This window comes from Candoia aspera, chromosome 3, assembly GCF_035149785.1.
Source record: "Candoia aspera isolate rCanAsp1 chromosome 3, rCanAsp1.hap2, whole genome shotgun sequence".
NCBI classification, from domain to species: domain Eukaryota; kingdom Metazoa; phylum Chordata; class Lepidosauria; order Squamata; family Boidae; genus Candoia; species Candoia aspera.
The window spans coordinates 185,542,021-185,562,188 of record NC_086155.1 but is presented as its reverse complement, the minus strand read 5'-3'; the positions used below and the strand labels follow the sequence as shown (position 1 = coordinate 185,562,188).

The window sequence follows — 20,168 nt, the reverse complement described above, 5'->3', positions numbered from 1 at the left end:
ACTGTAGAGTCCACAGCCAGGGCTACCTGCGCTTTGACACAGTATCGTACTACTCTCTGAAACCTCACAACCTCACATGACTTCAAACTCTGGCAGTTTTCTGAAATCACATCCTGTTTACTAGCTCCTTTCTGCTCATGCATGTTTTCCCAGCTTTACTGCACCACCCTGCCCTCCTACTTCACACATATGTATCTCTTCTCCCCTTTTGCAGCTGTGCCTTCCTACAGTACAATACAATAACGTGTCCATTAGTATTGGTGTATTATCTCTGGTTTTCCAAGGCATTAACTGGATGTGTCATTAAAAGCTATTTGAGCGTAAGTAAAATGAAGAAGTTTCTTCTGAGTGAAATCACTAGTCTGTTCTAGGGCAGTGCTGATGATAGCACCAGTCCTCCCGTGTTTCAGAAAATGAAACTTCCCATACTTTTCTTGAAATGCTGGAGACTGAAATGGGTCTCTCTTGTGTACAAGCAGGTTGTGAAGCTTTTTCATCAATCCCATCCCCTCAGTTTCTTATCTGGTCAACATTTAGTAAGCATGGGCCAAAGCATAATTGCCATTATTCTCCTGAGCCAACTAATGTTCAAAATCCTGTTGATTTTTGAGATATATATAGAATTATTAGACTGATAATTATTTCTTATCAGTCAAAGCAATACTGTACTTTTTTTTTAACAATTCCAGACTAAAGCTACCCAATACAGCTGTCTTTTCATAAGGCAGACACCTAGGAATGAACTGTACTGATTTGATTGATAAATCGTAACTTTAATTCCCACTCACCATGTTAGAAAGTTTTCGTATCAAATGTCTGACTGATATAAGAAGTTTGCAAGCCAGATAGGTATTTCCACTGGCCAATTTGAGACAGTGAGTTTCATCCAGCAGCAAATGTTAAAAGTAGCGTAGTGATTAAGGCATCAAGACCATGAGATCTAGTCCTGCCTTAGCTGGGTGACTTGGGCCAGTCACTCTCAATGCCAGGAAGCAGGCAATGGCAAACAGCTTCCAAAATCTTGTCAAGAAAACTGCAGGGACTAGTCCAGGCAGTCATCAGGAGTCAAAAAAAAACTGACGTGAAGGCACACACAAAAAAAGCCAAAGTATCTTGTAAAAACAGCACATTTGAGCATATGATCTATACTGTTGACTGCATACAACTATATGGACTACTGTATACCATCCGCAGGATACAGCTGTAATTCACATTTACCAAATATCTGCTCAAAGAATTAGCCAAAATAATGTTGCTAGAAAATAACAAGGGTTTTTTTTGTTTGTTTTGGGGGGGGGATTTATGACCAGCACATATCAGTGAAAAAATATAATCTGCATACCTTTCAAGTTTTTGATTGTTTCATGCTTTAACATATTTTGTTTTAGTTGCACTTAGGGCTTTTTCTGCATGTCATTGTTTTTGTAAAGTACTTTGCTATTTTTGACAAAATGAAAAGCAGTATAGAAATACTTTAATAAATTAATGCATACAAATATTCTATGAGACATGAAGAATCAGCATCCTATGGACCACTCTCCCCAATCTGGACACTTGCCCAATGTGTGATCTTTCAACCCCCAGACCTCTTCACAATGGCTATGCTGGCTAGAAAATTCTGGAAGTTCATTTTATTCAACTTTGCTCTTTTTCAATTAATTTTGTTCTATTTATAAGTTTTAATCTGTTATTGATGCAGCTACCTGGCTGAACCTAAGCAGGCCTCTTGTTTGATTAGTCCCTGGATTTAAGGTTGCTAAAGAACCCTCAAGTTCCATGATGCCAGGTATAAATTAAATGAATACAAGTTGGGAGCAGGGGGGTACTTCCGTTTTTTAAAGAAAAGCAGAAAAATAAATGTTGCATAATAAAGACAATGGCAAATGATCTAAGGAGCCTTCAACACAACTGGAAGGTGACATATTGTTGAAGGCTACTCCATTAATGGATAGTGTTAGATTTAGACGACAAAGCTTGTGTTCAAATACTGACTCAGTCATGAAGTTTACCCAGTGACAGTGGGCTAGTTACCAATTTACCTAATGTACTTCACAAGGTTGTTGTGAGGTCTGGGGTTGGACTAAATGTGAAAAGAAGAGCCTGGATATATCATCCATAGAACATTGCCACGTAAATGAAAAAGATTTAACAATTCTCAATCAGAAAGACTCAATCTCATATTAAATATTCTTCAATAAGCTTTTTTCCATGATCTAATGTACAAATGCAAAGGTAGTAAAGTGCTCTTCTGATGTAGACTTGGATGAAATACATTGAAGTCAGCTTTTTGTATTTTATGTAAATAATCTTCAATGGCAACCTGGAAAGAAAGAGGATATAATAGATATTATTGTTATTGCTGCTATAAAAACACTAAGGCATTAATAGCAAATGAAACAGTGATTTATAGGTCACTAGTGTCATGCTAGTAGCAGCAAGAGGATCACATGAAATTCATATTTAATTTTCAAATATAAATTTTAAATTTCACTGTGTCTAACATGCTGGTGGGAAGCATTACTCTCACAAACAGATAACTAGCTATTAAGTTTCTGATACACTTAACATAGTTATTTTATTGGGGAAGAAAAATCCAACCTTCCTTCCCAATGCAATACCAGATAGCAAATTTGATCCTGTCTATATCACTGCTACACCATAATGTCCCTTGCAACCCTTGGAGGACAAAAACTAGCTTTGGGAAAGGATTCTCATCTCAACTTTGTCCCACCAAAAGGAATCACAGCCATATTGATCCATATGGAAAAAATAATCCCAATCTACAGCTGGATAATAATTTCGTTAAAATGACGTAAGAGAGAGCCAGTTTGGTCTAGTGATTAAAGTGCTGGGCTAGAAACCAGGAGACTGTGAGTTCTAGTCCAGCCTTAGGCATGAAAGCCGGCTGGGTGACCTTGGGGCAGTCCCTCTCTCTCAGCCCAACTCACCTCACAGGGTTGTTGTTGTGGGGAAAATAGGAGGAGGAAGGAGTATTTGGTATGTTCGCCGCCTTGAGTTATTTATAAAAATAATAAAGGCGGGATAAATAAATAAATAAATGAGTATGCAAGTTTTCACATTCACCGGAACTTCATTAACATTTTGTAAAAGAAAAAGCAGAAGGGGGTAGGTGAATAAACAAGACTATCTGAAAATTTGGCTAGATATTAATCATAAAGCTTTGTAGCTCAGACATAGATTCAGAACGGTGTTTGCATGCTGAATGCCATTACCACAATTTTCGTGAAATAAGAATGCAATAGAGCCACTTACTGTACAGAGGAAGGCAGGGAATGCTTTGGCAGGGACATTCTTCTTGAAGGACCTAGCCTGGAGAGAGACAGACAAAGAGAGTGCATTTTAAATGTCAAGGAATACAACAATGGGACCAGGCTTCTCATGAATTGGGCTCTGTGATGAAATGGTTAATTACTTGTATTCTACTAAAGGAAATAAAGAGTTAACTGGGCACCTCCATACAAGCCACAATGCTAAGAAAACCTGGGAGACGAAATGTGAGTAGAGAGAGCTGGCAGTTAAATTAAAAAAGGAGGAAGAAAAACAGATAAACAGCAGACAGGATAGACAGGACAGATGTTTTTAGCTCCAGTGAAAAAGTAAACTATTTTACAAATAGTTACACAGAGATTATGTGTTCATACAATGTTATTGTTAAATAAAATTGTAACTGTTTATAAAGAACTGAATGTCTGGGTAAATGAGAGACCAAATATAATACCTGCCCCTGCCCCACATGCCTTAACCCAAAATGGAAAATACCTTATAAGAGAGAAGACTATTTTAAGAAATATTCAGCATTTGGAAAGTATATTGCATTTGGAATCATAAATCTGGCTTAGCTACAGTCTCCATCATTTCTGATATATTGCAAAACAGAAGAATGTTTATTTTGAAAAACAAAATAAGAGCAGCAGATTATGAAAAAAGATAGCAGCACATTGTTGGAAAATGTTCCCCCACCTCTCTTTGTCTGTTAATAGCCTCTGACTGTAAGAGACATGATCATATAAATCATTCCTTCCTCTCTCTTCCCCTCATAATTATTGTGAATTGTATCTATCTATCTACTTCACTATCAAAAACAACCCTCTTCGCTACTAGCATTGCTGGTGCAATCCAGGGACGGAATAATTAGGCTGATAGATCTAAACAGCATAAACGCTGCTACCTTGCTCCAATTTATGTAACATTAGCACAGAAGATGGCACTGGGCTTCCTACTCTGAGTTTAACTTTGGACTGATAACCAAAGAGTTTTGCTTCTCTTCAAGTTGGTTTCACTTCCCAAAGCGTAAAGACGTTTCACAATTTAATTCCACCCACAGAAAGAAAACCTACTTCTACTCTTACTCATAGTTTTGCTCCTGTTATTTCCTCACTTACTAGCACCCCTTGCTCAAGTTGGAAGGATCCCTATACCTTTCTTTTAACTTTTTGTCCTAATGAATCAACAGAGCCACACAGAATTCTTAAACCAAAGAAAGAACTTTGCAGTAACTCTGCTTTGCTTCCTTCTCTTTTCTAGTCATGCTGGAAGACAGAAAGTATTACCTGTTTTTATAGAACTGCACAGATATTTCTATGCTACTATATGGAAGGTGACTACATAAGGAACCTGAGGAACCGTCTCGTCCCAATCACATCAACCTGTCCCACCTGGTCCGGCAGGAAGGGCGTGCTACGGACCCCGTCAGCTAAAGAATTCCAACTGGCGGGGTTCAGGAGAAGAGCCTTTTCTGCCATTGCCCCTGCCCTGCAGAACATCTTGCCCCCTGAGGTGAGGTTGGCCCCCACTCTTCTGGCCTTCAGGAAGAGCGTCAAGACCTGGCACTGCCAACTAGCTTGGGGGTCCAAGAGTGATAGGCCACCCTGGGGGTGGTTGGTGGCTTAAAGACGCTCTCTCCGCCTTTTAGTTTTCCTCTTATATCTTATATCTTTTGTATTTTTATAATGGTTTTATAACTTATTTGTAAGCCACCCAGAGTCACTTTTATAGTGAGATGGGCGGTGTATAAATTTGATAATAAAATAAATAAATAAATGGGAAGCTGGACAAACATGAATGGGAAAGTAAAGCTCTGGAGCAAGAGAAAAGAAAAAGAAATGCAGCTGGCAGCACAAATGGGTGGAAGACAAGTGGTAAAGCAATGACTCTATAACTATCTTCGTAAGATTCAATATGATGAGTCTTGATGGCAACTTGGTAGCAATGCCTCCAGTTCCAGATGCAGGGAAATGCCAGGAGAGGAGTATGTCTCAAACTCCTGCTTGTGAGCATCTGAGAAATGAAATATTGGACTAAGATGAGCCTTTCCTGATCTACAGAGCTCTTCTTATGCTATCTATAAAGCATCAGAAAGACAAATCCCAGCCCCCCCAAAATTTGCAGTATAAAATTAGGCATGCAAAGCCCAGAAGAAGAAAAGGAAAAAACTAAGTATTAGCAGGAATTATATTTATCAAGGCTACATACAGTTTTGAGGTCATAAAACTGAAATAATTTAAGTAAGCTTAGAAACAGATGGATTTTGCCCTCTGTTGGCCACTGAAGAATATGCTCATAACAACTGCTTACATCTAGCTTCAACATTCATTTACATTTAACTTTCAGTTACACTAATCAATAATTGTGTGTCTAATTCATACTGTCTCCATATTAATTTGCATGTTTTCTTCTAAAGTCTATGTGAAATCCAAACACTATAAATGCAATTTCCCAAATAATCATCTTTGCAGGTATTTCCCCCAATATATACCATTTGCTACACAATTTCTCTAATGTACACTTTTCACTAGAGAATCAAATTGCTGCTTTGCAGCTATTGTGCTGTGGCTAAGGATTTGTCCAGCAGCATTAAAGATACAATCCTTGTGTGGCAGAATTCCTATCAAAGATGGGACACAATAAAAGAACATCACTGTCTACATTATTTCTAACAGTCTGGATGGGAAACAGTTATTCCAAAGAACTAGTATCTCAAAACTCTAGTTATTAATATTTATTAGAAGATTAAAGTTACAACTTAAGAATTCCAGCATAAACTTGATTTTCAAACAAGGCACCAAGACAGAGACAATAAATGGTAACAAAACCCTTGTCTGTTTTCTCACTCTCTGCCAGTGGAAGCCTGCTCTTTTTGTACGTGTGGGACTCTGCATCTGTTCATCTGCGCAACTAAACTTATCAACATATGAACCAAATTCCACAATGGTTTACAACAGCCTTCCCCAATGTAGTAAGGTACACTCCCAGCCAGTATGCTCAGAATCTGCTGGACTTGTCAGGAATTCTGACATGTCAGAATTCCTGACAAGTCCAGCATATGTCATATCACATACTGTATGTCAGGAATTCTGTCCTGACATATTTGGAGAACGCCTGATTGGAGAAGGCTGGTCTATAATATTATTAATAAAATTTCGATAAAATCCAGAAACTCACGTGTTCCAGATGAACGTGGGCTTGACTCGCAATGTCATATACAATATCTTTCATTTTCTTCTCCTGATTTTTTCTTATGAAATCCTCTTGTGAAGCACCATGCTGACATACATAGAAGGAAAAAAGGTAAAAATTTAAAATGTTTCTGGGGAATATATTGGGAGAATATATTATTGTTTTGAAGCTATATTACATAGATGGAATTAATATATTACATGATGTCTTTGAAGTCCTAAGGATACCTCAGAAAATGTAATCTTATGTATATGTCAACAGAAAATCCCACAGTATTTCCCGTTGTAAAACACTGCTTGGTTTCAGGCTGTTTTTACAACAGCTTTTGCCAGTCAGTTGGCAGAGAATTCTAGCAGTTGTAGCTGAAGACATCTAAAAGGGAGCACAGTGGAAAAGGCTTCATTACAAACCATCATGTCACGGTTCACTGAACCAATAAAATACGAAAGGAATTAGTAAATGCTTTAATGCTTGTCTCAATAACAAAAATCTGAATGAGGGAATTATTATATTAAGCAAGGGCCTGAAAATTAACAGTTCTGATTTGCTCCACTAGGTAAAATTACTAACAGAAGGATAATAAACACTGGCTAAAGTTTTGGTAGCCTTTCTCCTCCTTGTATCATACTGCAGAGTACAATAGCACGTATGCAGCTCCCAGTGCCATTTCCAGGTGTCCCAGAGCCTCCCCAGAGTATGAGGAATAAAATCTGAATATAGGTGTGCTAATCCTATGTCCTTTCAACCAAGTACTCACAAGAGAAAACAAAACAGATTAAACATTTTGGCCCTGAGCTCTTAGTGTAATCACCGTATCACTGCTAAGTCCCTTCTAGCCTTCAGAGACTGCATACAAGTAGTCCTTGCTTAACAACCACTCATTCAGCGACTGTTCGAAGTTATGGCGGCACTGAATGACTGGTAGTTACACCCAATCCCTGAAGTTATGGCCGTTACAGCACCCCCGCAGTCATGTGATCAAAGTTCGGGCACTTGGCAGCCCACCCACACTTAAACTGCAGGGGCACTTCAACTCCCTCCATCCGCCTATCTCCCCACCACCCCTTCCCCACCACCCCTGCCTTTTTAGCTGCCCTGCCCTCCACCACCTCTGCCAGCCCTCAGCTCCACTGGCCCTGCCATCCCCGGCTGACCTTCGCTGTCTTCTTCTTCCCAGTGCTAACAAGGCATGCCTGACCTGGCCCTTTGTGAGGCAACTGCTGGCCGCACCAGGCTTCTTCCTGAGGTCACATGCAGCCTTGTCGAAATTGCATGTGGCCTTCAGGTGAAGCTTTGAAGGTGGAGTCCAGGGCAGCAGGATGAGCAGAGCACAGGGCCGGCAAAAGCAGTGGAGTGCAGGCTGGCCAAAAGGGCAGAGATGGGGGGAGACAGAGAGTTGCAGAGAAGGCAGTCCCTTGCCTTACCGAGGCTCAGGGCTGGGAGGGACCAAGCTGGGAATGGCTTGGATTGGAGTGGGTCCTTGCCTAACGACTGATGGGATTTGGTTAACAATGGTAATGGGGAGTGTTGGGATTGCCGTCGCTAAGTGATGCAGCCATGTGATCTTGGGCTTTATGACCACATCACTTAGCGATGAAATTCCAATCCCAATTACTGTACCACTGTTAACCGAGGGATATATATAGTTGCAAGCAGAAAGAACATGTACACATCATTCTTTGATACACAGGGCAACAAATGAATTGGAGCAGGGTTTTTAGGCATCAAAGAGGATAATAATGACAAAGTGTTCTAAAGATTAGATTTCAGATGTTCCAATAATTTCTCCAGTTATCTTATTGCCACAACGTAAGTCATGCCGTACAAGCACTTCCAATGAAGGACCAATTCTGGAATGGTTAAAAATAGAAAGAAATGATGCACAAGTCTCATCAGAATTTGGATGAATACCTACAGTCAGGACCAGAAATACTGGAACAAGAATAATTGTTTTGGCATTTGGCCTCTGTACACCACCACGCTGAAGATGAAAGGAAACACACCCAGATGGGAGCAAAGTCAGGACTTTCAGCTGTCATTCAAGGGGTTTGACAAAAGTGGAACACTAACCATTCAGGAAGTACAGCCAGTGGCATACACCCCCCCATCGTTGGTGGCTCATAAGTAATGGAATGAATGGCTGACAAGCAGCTGCATGGCCAGATGTGGCCTGTTTCCTGGGTACCCCATGACCAATCAAGCAGATAAAAGGCCTGGGGGTGGTTCTGAGTGTTACATCTGCATTTGGTAGCTGTTCACTGGAACTCTCAACATGAGGTCCAGAGAGGTGTCCATGAGAGTGAAGGAGGCCATCATTAGGCTGAGAGAACAAAATAAACCCATCAGAGAGAGAGCAAAAACATTGGGAGTGGCCAATACAATCATTTAGAACATCCTGAAAAAGGAGGCATTAACTGGCAAGCTCAGCAACAGCAAAAGGCCTGGAAGATCATGGAAGACAACTAAAATGGATGACCGCAGAATTCTGCTCATGGTGAAGAGGCACCCTTTCGCAACATCTAGCCAGGTCAAGAACGCTCTCGAGGTAGGCATGTCATTGTCAACTCTACAGTCAAGAGACGGCTTTATGAAAGTAAATACAGAGGCTTTACAACAAGGTGCAAACCACTGGTAACACTCAAGAGCAGAAAGGTCAGCGAACACCTAAAACAGCCTGCCCAGTTCTGGAATAAGATTCTTTGGACTGATGAAACCAAGATTAACTTGCACCAGAATGATGGGAAGAGAAAAGTATGGAGAAGCAAAGGAACAGCTCATGATCCAAAGCATACCACATCGTCTGTCAAACATGGGGGAGGCAGTGTTATGGCATGGGCATGTATGGCTGCCAATGGAACCGGGTCACTGGTGTTTATTGATGACCCGACTGCTGATAAAAGCAGCAGGATGAATTCTGAAGTGTATAGGGCTATACTTTCTGCTCAGATTCAGCCAAATGCTGCCAAACTGATAGGATGCCGCTTCATATTGCAGATGGATAATGACCCAAAACACACAGCAAAAGCTACCCAAGAATTTCTCAAGGCAAAGAAGTGGGATGTTCTTCAATGCCAAGTCAGTCACCTGATCTCAACCCAATAGAGCATGCTTTTCACTTACTGAAGACAAGACTGAAGGCAGAAAGACCCACAAACAAGCAGCAGCTGAAGGCAGCTGCAGTAAAGGCCTGGCAAAGCATCTCAAGGGAGGAAACTCAGCATTTGGTCATGTCCATGGGTTCCAGACTTCAGGCGGTCACTGACTGCAAAGAGATTTCATCCAGGTATTAAAGGCGATCCTTATGTTCGTAACGATGTTGGTTTGTTCCATTACTTATGAGCCACCAACGATGGGTATGCGTGTATGCCACTGGCTGTTCTTCCTGAATGGTTAGTGCCCCACTTTTGTCAAACCCCTTGAATTACAGCTGAAAGTCCTGACTTTGCTCCCATCTGGGTGTGTTTCCTTTCATCTTCAGTGTGGTGGTGTACAGAGGCCAAATGCCAAAACGGTTATCCTTGTTCCAATATTTCTGGTGCTGACTGTACCTGACCTATCAATATTACATCAAAAGCAAGAATATTGTTACAAACTGGATCTCATATTTACTGTCTTACCAGCATGCAAATATCCATGGGGAGAAACACCTTCCTTCGGCTAGCATGGTATGGAGTAGCCCTTAAACAGGTTACAATGCCTTGTGCCTTTCCTATGTGACTGGCAGCATGGTCTGCGTGGATGTCCCTCACACCTGTAAGCACAGAAGTGATAACCTTAAGGATGCTTACTGAAATGCAGAGGCGACAAAATCTAGTCAGAACTAATAGGCAAGAAATTGTTTAAAGAACAATTAAAATGCAAACAATATCCTTGGATTTCCCACATTTGTCAGATGATTGGAAACAGAACTTCATATTATTGGGAGTGGGGGACAGAAGACCTCTGCTTCCTTTCTGCCCACCTGTAAACCATAAGCGATAATTGCATCTATTTATATAGATACACTGCAAGAAAATGCAGTCACACAGGTAGGTCATGAGCAAAAGCTACTGGCGCATGCCCATGTGGCAAGAGCCAGAGTAATCAAGCGTGCACCTACCAAGTGTTTCTAGTGTGAGATAAAGGAGTGCACTCTGTGTATTTTCAGCATAAGCCTCAAGTTCAATGATATTCTGATATGCTCGGTCATCCAGATTCTTTTCCTGTGCATTTGAAAACAGGGTGGGGGGAAAGTATATATTGAAATAACCCATCACTGAGGTTAACATAAGAAATAGAAGGATGTCACCTTTATTAAAAGAAAGCATCCTCTCTGGGTCACTGTATTATTCCTTTTTTTTTTAAAGGAGAAAGATAGGGAAAGGAAAAAACAGAGGGAGAGGGGTTGCTAAGCATAGAGAACAGAAGTCTTAATACATAGATACATAAAATAATTTTTAGGAGATGACACTTCACAAAATTCTCTCTTATGTATAGCTAAAAAAAACTCTGGTCTCCTTTGTATATAGTCGTTTTAAATAGGGGAGCCTTGGAAATTGATCCTATTATACAGGTAACTGCATACATCTGAAACAACTGAAGTCTACTAATGGAAAGAAATTTTATTTAGCAGTCTGCTAAAGTAATGATTAAATAGCCCAAGGTAATCCTGCATGCTTACTCAAAGTCAATCATGTTGAAAACAAAAAGTATATTTAGGTTAACAGCCTAAACATACAATTTTTTTCAGCCAAGACATAAGATTACCATGCCTCTAATATGCAAACAATATCTTCCACTGAGCTATGTTATCAAACTGGTTTATCAGTTTATTCATTCACCTGTTATTTATTATTACAAAACCAATAAACATTTTTCAATGTTTAGCCACTTGCATAATCACTAGAGGGAGTGAAATCATCACATTTATACAGCTTCCTAAATATCAGTCTGACACAGTCTCTCTACATTTCTTAGTATAATCCTGCATCTTTAAAAAAACTGAATTAAAATCACCAGGGGGAGAAAAATACAGTAAGAGTTATAACCTGCACTTGTTTTGATGTGTCAATATTTTGTTCATACTGCAGTTTATTCTATATAACCTTTATAGAATATTAAAAAATAAATTCCTAATGTAAGACAATTATAGTATCTTACTGTACAACATACATCACAGGACATTTTTTAGTCTTTCAAAATGAGGCATTTCCTCACACTGATTTCAACTGCATCTTTCCCATGACATATAGAAATATTTTTTTTTGAAAAAATGATAAAGCAAGCTTACAGAATACTGCTAAATATGTGAATGAGTTTTATATTAACCATCGGGGCTCATCTCAAATCATTCTGGAGATTGTTGTTTCAAAAAGACACTAGGTATTCTATTACAAAAATGTAGGCCCCAACACAGAACTCAGTTACAAGGACTTATGGATAGCTGACCTTTGTTCTAGTTACTCAGGAATACTGGGGGAGGTGGGGTGGTGGGTTTTTTTTTAATATAAAACTTACCCTTTGATCAATAATATTCATAAGCCATCTTTTGGTCAGGTTTTGCCTCTTAACAGCCTAAAATCAGGTGAACAGAGTATACTTATGTAGAAAACAAGAAGAAATCAAACAAAGATAATCAAGTCACCACTATTGGCTTAGACTAAAAGCCTATTTAATCTAATATTCCATTTTCAATAGTGAACAATAAGATGCTGTAGGAAACTGATACGAAGATGATTTAATCAAAAGAGATGAGGTATAACTTTTGAAAGTAAATAAATGCAGTAAAAGATATACTGCTATCCAGGCTTTGCTACAGGGCTGTGCAACTCTTTCAATATGTGGAAATAAATCAGAATCACCTCTCTTTGAATCATTGAAACAGCTGAGTCTTATTTCAGAATTGTGCAGCTGCACAGCTGAGAGCAACTTCTGAACAGCCATACAAGCCTGCAAAAAGATATAGCTCCTTTAATAACTTGGAGTGAGGTGCTTTGTCTGCACTTCTGCATACTGTACACACTTCCAGGCACTGCAAATTACTTATTTTGAAGGATTTGCATAACCTTATTTTTCTGATTTATATTACACACACACACACACAATCTGTGACAGGAAAAACATGTGAAGAAGCATTGAAAAGTGTATTCTCATGTACCTTCTGCTATAACACAAACACATGAAATGAGGGTATGTTAACAAGTACTGCAATTAAGTATGAAAAACTGAAGGAGAAATAGCTACAATGCACTATAAAAGACTGGCTACATAATAAGTCTATATCAAATTAATAACATTAAAGGAAACTTCATAGATAAGGCAAATAATGCAAACATGGATGTGATCAGTATAATCAATAAAATATAGTAAATCCATATATTAATATAAATATAATAAATCAATAAAATAGAAGGCAGGAGTATTATGTGGGTTCACTGCCTTGAGTCATATATATATATAAAAGAGTGAAATAAAAATATAGTATGTTCAGTTGAAATATTTATTACTTGAATGTACTACATTAAGATAACTTCTCTATCAAAAACAAATAACAAAATCAATCATTATTTATAAATCATAGTAAACGCAAAAATATAGTAAATAGGCTGTACTTGCTTTAGAAAAAGAATATTTGAAAATAAATTTGGCACAAGTTTATAAGTCACGAAAGGCATGTTTTCACTTCTGGAGAAAACAATGGGCGTTTGCTTGATCTTGCCAAAAGTGAATGTGTGCCCCTGATATATGAGGAAAACCTGTATGATAGTGTGATTAATAACTCATATAGTCAGAATCAGCTTGGCACCATGTTATTAGAAAAAGCGCTTTCTTCCTTGTAAATCTATCTGGACCCTAAGATCATCTTTAGAGGCTATTCTCTGAGTCAAGAAGTGGCTGTTTTGAACTGATCTGGAAAGCAGCTAGTATCCTCTTAGATGTAAGGTCACTAGCAATTAAATTGAACATCTGCGAAAGTTTTAATCCTATGAATCATTACAGATGTCCTGTTCAGACTAAGCACCAGACAGGTTCTCAAAGAATATTCTTTATTAAATAACTATTTACAATAAGTAAGTCCGTGATACGCGAGACTGGGTTAAGCAAGCCCAACTGGGCCGACTGGATCCGACTGGAACACGAAGGCTGGAGGCAACAGTTCTCAAACTGGAACAGCACTGGAATGACACTGACACTGAATCTCTGACTCACTGGATCTGGGATCAGGACTACGAACAACAGGGATGAACTGAAGACTTGGAGCAGGACTCGAACTCAGAGCAAGGTTAGACTCGGCCGGGGGTTCTAGACTAGGCTGGGTACTCTGAACTGAAGACCTGAAGACAAGGCTTGAAACAGGAGCAAGGCTGGACTCGGCTGGAATCCCCAGACTAGACTAGATTCTCTGGACTGGAGGCTTGGAGTGAGGCTTGGAACTTGAGCCCGGTTAGTTTCCAATTCCTCCTTTGACTCAGAATTAGTTTCACTCTCCGAGTCAGAGGCAAGCTTGGTTTTGACAACAGATTTATGAATTATAGAGATCTAAAAAGATAACATAGTCAACCTTTACAGCAACTACTTTGCAGTAAAGACTTGGATTTAAAATACCCAACATTTTCATCTCTAAAAAAATGTCCTTTTTAAAGGGACTTAACTGCCAAATAAGATTGGCAAGAACTAGAGCCTTGCAATCAACTCATAAAAAGCACTTGATGGTGTTAGTGATTTTAATGGGACAGGCACACACCTTAGGTTTTACAGCTGGGATACAAGTAAAATTGAGATACAAAGCTGCAACTGGTGACTGAGTAAGTCAAGATACCAGGTTTTATTCAGGAAAACTTTTATCTGAGACTCTATTTTGCTGCTATGAAGCAATACAGGCAGTTCTAATCTAGATGGGGACCAAAGGACAGGCAACTTCCTCTGAAAAATCTGAAGGTCACAGTGGAAAAGGGTAGGCAATCTATCCCAACAGTTGGCATTATTTGTTTACTCTCCAAGGAAAGAGTGCATCATTTGCATCAGAATACCCAGCTGCCTCTCCCCATAGCTTCCTGGTGAAGGGTCACACCCTGGTGAAGGGTCACACCCTACAGCATGGAAGATATTTTTCCATTTGCTGAATTAAATTTCTGCACTATCTTGACTCCAATCCTCTTCAAACCAGCTGATAAAAACTTACCAAGAGCATTTCCCACAAAAATAAAGGCACTATGATTACATACAACTTTTAATGTAAAGGCTACCTCATACCAAGCATGTAATCCCCCAACCCTTTTTTGTTTGTTTTCTGCCCCTCTCCATACTGCTGACCAGGACCGCCAAAACTTGGTTGCATGTTCTTTTTTGCCACCGTGAGGTGGGAAACATAAAAACATATATTAATATAAACCTAAAATAGGCTAATATAATTTATAACTCAGAGAACACTCCACCAAGCTCACCTATTCTAAAAAAAGCTAAGAAAAAAACCAGAAAACTCTATCTCTGTGCACTCTGCATCATAACCCTGTTGAATATGGCACTCAGCCCAAAAATATTCAATCCAGTGCTTAGTCTTATACCTTCCACAACTCTATTGCCACTGGTTGTTGTGGTGGATTATCCTGGTAAATGTCTTCCACAGTTTTCCTCCAAAACTCTATCCGCATCAAACCAATGGTCTTCTCAGTTACAGAGTCTTTAATCTGGAACAGAAACACAGTAGGAGTGATATTCTGATTACATTATTGTTTTTATCACATCAAACATACTATATTGTTTAAATGAAGGGAGGGGATCTGAAAAAGAGCAGCCTGCTGTGAATGCATAGGATGAATGAGGAATCCCACCATGGGGGAGAGCAGAGAGACTTCACTGTTAGTTATTTGCAAACAGCTACATTAGATCTCATTAGATGACAAAGATATAAGTAAAACAGAAAACATCTAGAAAAACACAAGCTTTCAGATATTGAAAAGATTTTGCAAAGAGTAATTTTAAAATTAATCATTTCAAAATTGAGAAAATATCAGCCAAAATATGTAATTTTTAAATAAAATCTATAAGCCAAATTATCTTATTTTCTGTAAGGATCATGTTGATAAAGTTCCCAAGTCATCATTAGGCTGATAACATCAACCTCTCTATTCTTTCAACTGTTCTTAATCCACTTCATTGTTAATAGTAGATAAGCAAGAAAACATTTCAGGTTTATCTAACAAAGTTGTTCCTGATCTGTAAAAAGGCAGACAGGCAACACGAATGCAATCAGTCTTGGATGTTGCTGCACTCAGGTTTAGTTTGGATATGCAACTTCTAAATTCAACTTTGAAATGAGTGTCAGATTTGGCAGTGGTTTTGAAGAGTAAAGACTCAGCGACCTGGAGATACCAATTTTTTCCATAGTGACAATATTAAGATTGCTGGTTCATAACACTGCAGCCAAAATATTTATTGGAACTGTTTCTAAGGAACAAGCAACTTCACACTAACATACCTGTTTAGCATACAATTACTGGATACAGTTAACATAACTTGGGACCAAAGTATTGAAGCAAAACCCTGCTTTTTAGATAATGATAATCCATAATGTGATTTTATTCATTTATCTCTTTCTTCTACAAGGGTTATAAACCGCTCCAGTCAAAGCCAACGCTGAGTGGTGTACAGTTCCCATCTTTGTAGGTGGGGAGACATGTTAGTCTATGGTGGCAAAAAATCAAGAATTTGGTAGCACCTTTTCCAACTAAATTTTATTAAAAGGCATATGCTTTCGTGAGCTACAGCTCACTTCATCTTTGTAACTCAGATTTTAAAAAAGCATTAATATTAACAATAAACAATGACAATCCAGCAAATCCATTAAAAATGTAAAAAAAAGAGTGCAATAATCTATGGTCCAAAGTTAGAACGTTATTCTAACATTATGGCCAAAAAGTCCAGCCTTGGTTTCATCAGACCATAACACATTTTCCCACATGCTTTTGTCAGACTTGATGTAGGTTTTTGCAAAATGTAGCCAGGCTTGGATGTTTTTCTTTGAACTTTTTGGCCATAATTCCAAACAGTATGTTTGGCGTAAAAACAACACTGCACATCACCAGAAGTACGCCTTACCCGCAGTGAAGCCTGGTGGTGGCAGCATTACGCTTTGGGGCTGCTGTTCTTCAGCTGGAACTGGGGCTTTAGTCAAGGTGGGGGGAATTATGAAGAGTTTCACATACCAGTAAATTTTGGCAGAAAACCTTCAAGCCTCTGCTAAAATGCTGAAGATGAAGAGGAATTTCACCTTTCAGCACAACAACAACCCAAAGCATACCTCCAAATCAACACAAGAATGGCTTCACCAGAAGGAACTCAAAGTTTTGGAATGGCCCAGCCAGAGGCCGGACCTGAATCCAATTGAAAATCTGGGGAGGGGGGTGACCTGAAGAGGGCTGTGCACAAGAGATGCCCTCGCAATCTGGCAGATTTGGAGCGCTTCTGCAAGGAAGAGCGGGCAAAGATTCCCAAGGCAAGATGTGCCATGCTGAGAGACTCCTACCCCAAACGGCTGAATGCTGTCATAGAATCAAAAGGTGCTTCAACAACGTATTAGTTTAAGGGTGTGCAAACTTATGCAACCACATATTCTAGTTTTTTTATTTTTATTTTTTCGCCCTAAAAGATTTCAGTTTGTTTTTCCACTGAATCATACAGCTTGTATGTTATATTAAAGGTAGAAAAAAAATTCTGAAGTGATTTATATTCATCTGATTTTTTTACATCTCAAAAACCTGGCATTTTAACAGGGGTGTGTAGACTTTTTATATCTACTGTATTTGCATACCATTGATACGTGACCCTGTTTGACTGTATGACCTTATCAAGCCACTTCATGTAAATGTTAAATAGGGGTAGGAAGAGCATTCAGCTTGGTGGCACCCCACAACTGAGGAGCACAGGGCTCAATTTGACCCCCTCACCAGTACCAACTGAAACTGCCCCTTTAGAAGAACCATCGAACAGTACAGTAACTGACAGGAAAAATCACAAACTTCACATTTAGGATTTTTAAGAGTTTTTTTTAATGTTAACATTGTACTGTATAATGGATATTTTAATACCTGCCTGAGCCAGTTCTACATTGAAGGCTCTCAGGGCAAATGCAGAGGCACGTGATTCTGCAGGCAACAGCAGTGCACAGAGGAAGCCTTCATAGTCCCGTTTTCTAGATATTCAAAGAATAAATAAGAGCACTGAATTCGCATACAACAAACCCAAGTGTAACATCTATTCTCTGGTTGCCACTACAGAAAGCTATGGCATGACACGCCAGAGGACAAGCACAACTGATACTTGAAATGGCAGCCTTCAATGCAGTTTGTGGATGGAGCAACCTCCCTGCCTGCCTGCCTGCGGCTCCAGATGCATCAGCATTATAACTCCTAACATGTCCATCTACTCTTATCTAGAAATGTGGAAACTTACAGTGCAGTACAGTGTTTCTCAACCTTGGCAGCTTGAAGATGTGTGGACTTCAACTTCCAGAATTCCCGAGCCAGCATTAATTCTGAGGAGTTGAAGTCTACCAGGAATTCTGGGAGTTGAAGTCCACACATCTTAAAGCGCAGAGGTCGAGAAACACTGCTTTGGATGACCTTGCGCCCCAGACAATCTCACAGGGTTCTAAACTTAAAATGCAGAAAGGGGAGACTGGGACACGGCCGGGATATAATTATAATGCATAAATGATGTTAAATCTCGGGAGAGGAAGATGAGAAGCTAACGCACTCTCCCAGGCAGGGTTAAGACGCAGCCTCGGCTTGCAGATGCTTCTCAGGGGCGACTCAGGCAGATTCCGGACATCTACGTCACATCATTTGAATATATGCAAATCAAGTAGGCTGGTAGGTGCCCAACCACATCCCGTAGGGGAGTTGAGTTGCCCTGCCCTGCCCTGCCCTGCCCTGCCCTGCCCAGCCCAGCCCAGCGCCCGACCCGGCGGAACCAGAAGCAGCAGCTGCCGGCCTCACCGCAGCAAATCCAGGCAGTAGCGCTCCTCTCCTCCCGCGCTCGACTGGTTAGAAGCGGCCAGGGCAGCCGGCGCGCGCCCTCCGAGGCTGGCGGGGCTCAGCAGCCACCCGCGCCCGCCACGCGAGACCCGCAGTTGCCAAGGTGAAAGAGCCGCGCGCGACCCTCGGCCCAGCGCCGCCGCGCCTGCAGCCACCGCCGCCATGCTGCTAAGCCACGCCCCCTCCTGTCAATCACAACCTGCCGCTCTGCTTCTTTCTCGCGGCCAGCTAATCGGAGATCGTCGGAGGCTTCCGCCTCTGCTGTCAATCATCGGCCGCCTAACTCGCGTCCCTTCTCTCCTCCGTTCACACGAGGTGTTCCCCAATCAGATAGGGTAGGCTTCAGATGCCTTATTCTCTACCACGCCCATCTCTCTTACACAGCCAGCCTGTCGACCTTGATGGCAGGGAGTTAAGGGAGTCCCAGTACAGACTCCTGCGCTAGGCATCAGATTCACCCGATAGATTTCGATGGACGTTGCTTTCCGCTTCTCTGCAAAATTCCCAGTGGAACAAAAGAAGATCGGCGTCCTCTGTTAATCACAACCTCATGCAGTTTGTTCCAGAGGTAGAAGTCTCACTGAACTTAGTAGGGTTTTTTGATTAGACCTCCATAGGATACCATTAACAAAATATTCTCTTTAACACAGTACAGTATACGTTGTGTACTATATGGAAATGTTGAGTTGATCTCATTAATCTTGAATTAGATGAGAGAATATGACAACAACTGAACAATGATACTTAAAGCATTTCATAGAGAGTTGATTCAATTTCTGATTTAATTATTTGGTAAATTTGTACAGCCTCCCATCTCACCCATGTGATTCTGGGCAGCAAACAAAGTTTTAAAAGAAGAGTACAACAAATAATGAATAAAATCATCCACCGCTGCTCCCCTCTCCAGAATATAATCCAAAATAGTAAACAGTATAGACTACATTACATGAAAATTACCAGCACTGTTACTAGGATTCTTGACATTCACTATATTTTTTTTCTCCCTTCGCTTTTTCACAGGACTGTTGTTCAGTTCAGTATGGGTGGACTCAGTGAACCTCCTAGCAGTGAAACAAGCCAGCTGCCCCACAACTGAGCAGCAGCATCAAGTGAAAAATACACCTAAACACCGAAGTCTGCTCCATAGGTAGTTTCTGTCACTTTTACAAGCAAGTTTTCAATCACATTCCCAGATATAGCCACTACAATTCACCTCCCCTTACTTATCTACAAACTGTTGGAGAATGCCTGTCTGAGAGTAAGATACAACTCAGCAAGTTGTCAGCAGCGATGCCCACTAGAAAAAGAGGTTGTGAGCACAAGTATACAATTTGGTGAAGATACGGTTTCCTTAAGTTTGTTGAATAAACCACAATTGGTTGGATTTGCACAAAAGAGTGTATCCCTAACAAAAAGAAACTATTCTATGCCTTAGTACATATATGAACTCCCTGATGATCTACAGGTAGTCCTCACTTAATGACCACAATTGGGATCAGAATTTTGGTTGCTAAGCAAAGCAGTCATTAAGCGGCTAACCCAATTTTATGACCTTTTTTGTGGCAGTCGTTAAGCGAATCACCATGGGTGTTAAGCGAACCACGTGGTTGTTAAGCAAATCACTCAGTCCTGATTGATTTTGCTTGCCAGAAGCCGGCCAGGAAGGTTGAAAATGGT

General features: G+C 40.2%; 1 protein-coding gene across 2 annotated transcripts; it reads right to left on the bottom strand.

Annotated features, from left to right (window-relative positions):
- Nucleotides 1-1,457: 1,457 nt before the first annotated feature.
- NDUFAF6 (NADH:ubiquinone oxidoreductase complex assembly factor 6) lies at nt 1,458-18,650 on the bottom strand. Of its 2 annotated transcripts, XM_063299513.1 has the most exons (9): nt 18,453-18,650; nt 17,548-17,647; nt 15,021-15,143; nt 11,974-12,030; nt 10,577-10,679; nt 10,095-10,228; nt 6,463-6,564; nt 3,274-3,330; nt 1,458-2,320 (listed from the first exon to the last, which is right to left on the bottom strand). In XM_063299513.1, exons 3-9 carry the CDS (start codon nt 15,105-15,107, stop codon nt 2,192-2,194), a joined length of 669 nt encoding a protein of 222 aa, XP_063155583.1. In that variant the 5' UTR covers nt 15,108-15,143; nt 17,548-17,647; nt 18,453-18,650; the 3' UTR covers nt 1,458-2,191. The 2 variants fall into 2 exon arrangements, with proteins under 2 accessions (XP_063155583.1, XP_063155584.1); XM_063299514.1 differs by lacking the exon at nt 18,453-18,650 and having other exon boundaries at nt 17,544-17,647.
- Nucleotides 18,651-20,168: the final 1,518 nt, after the last annotated feature.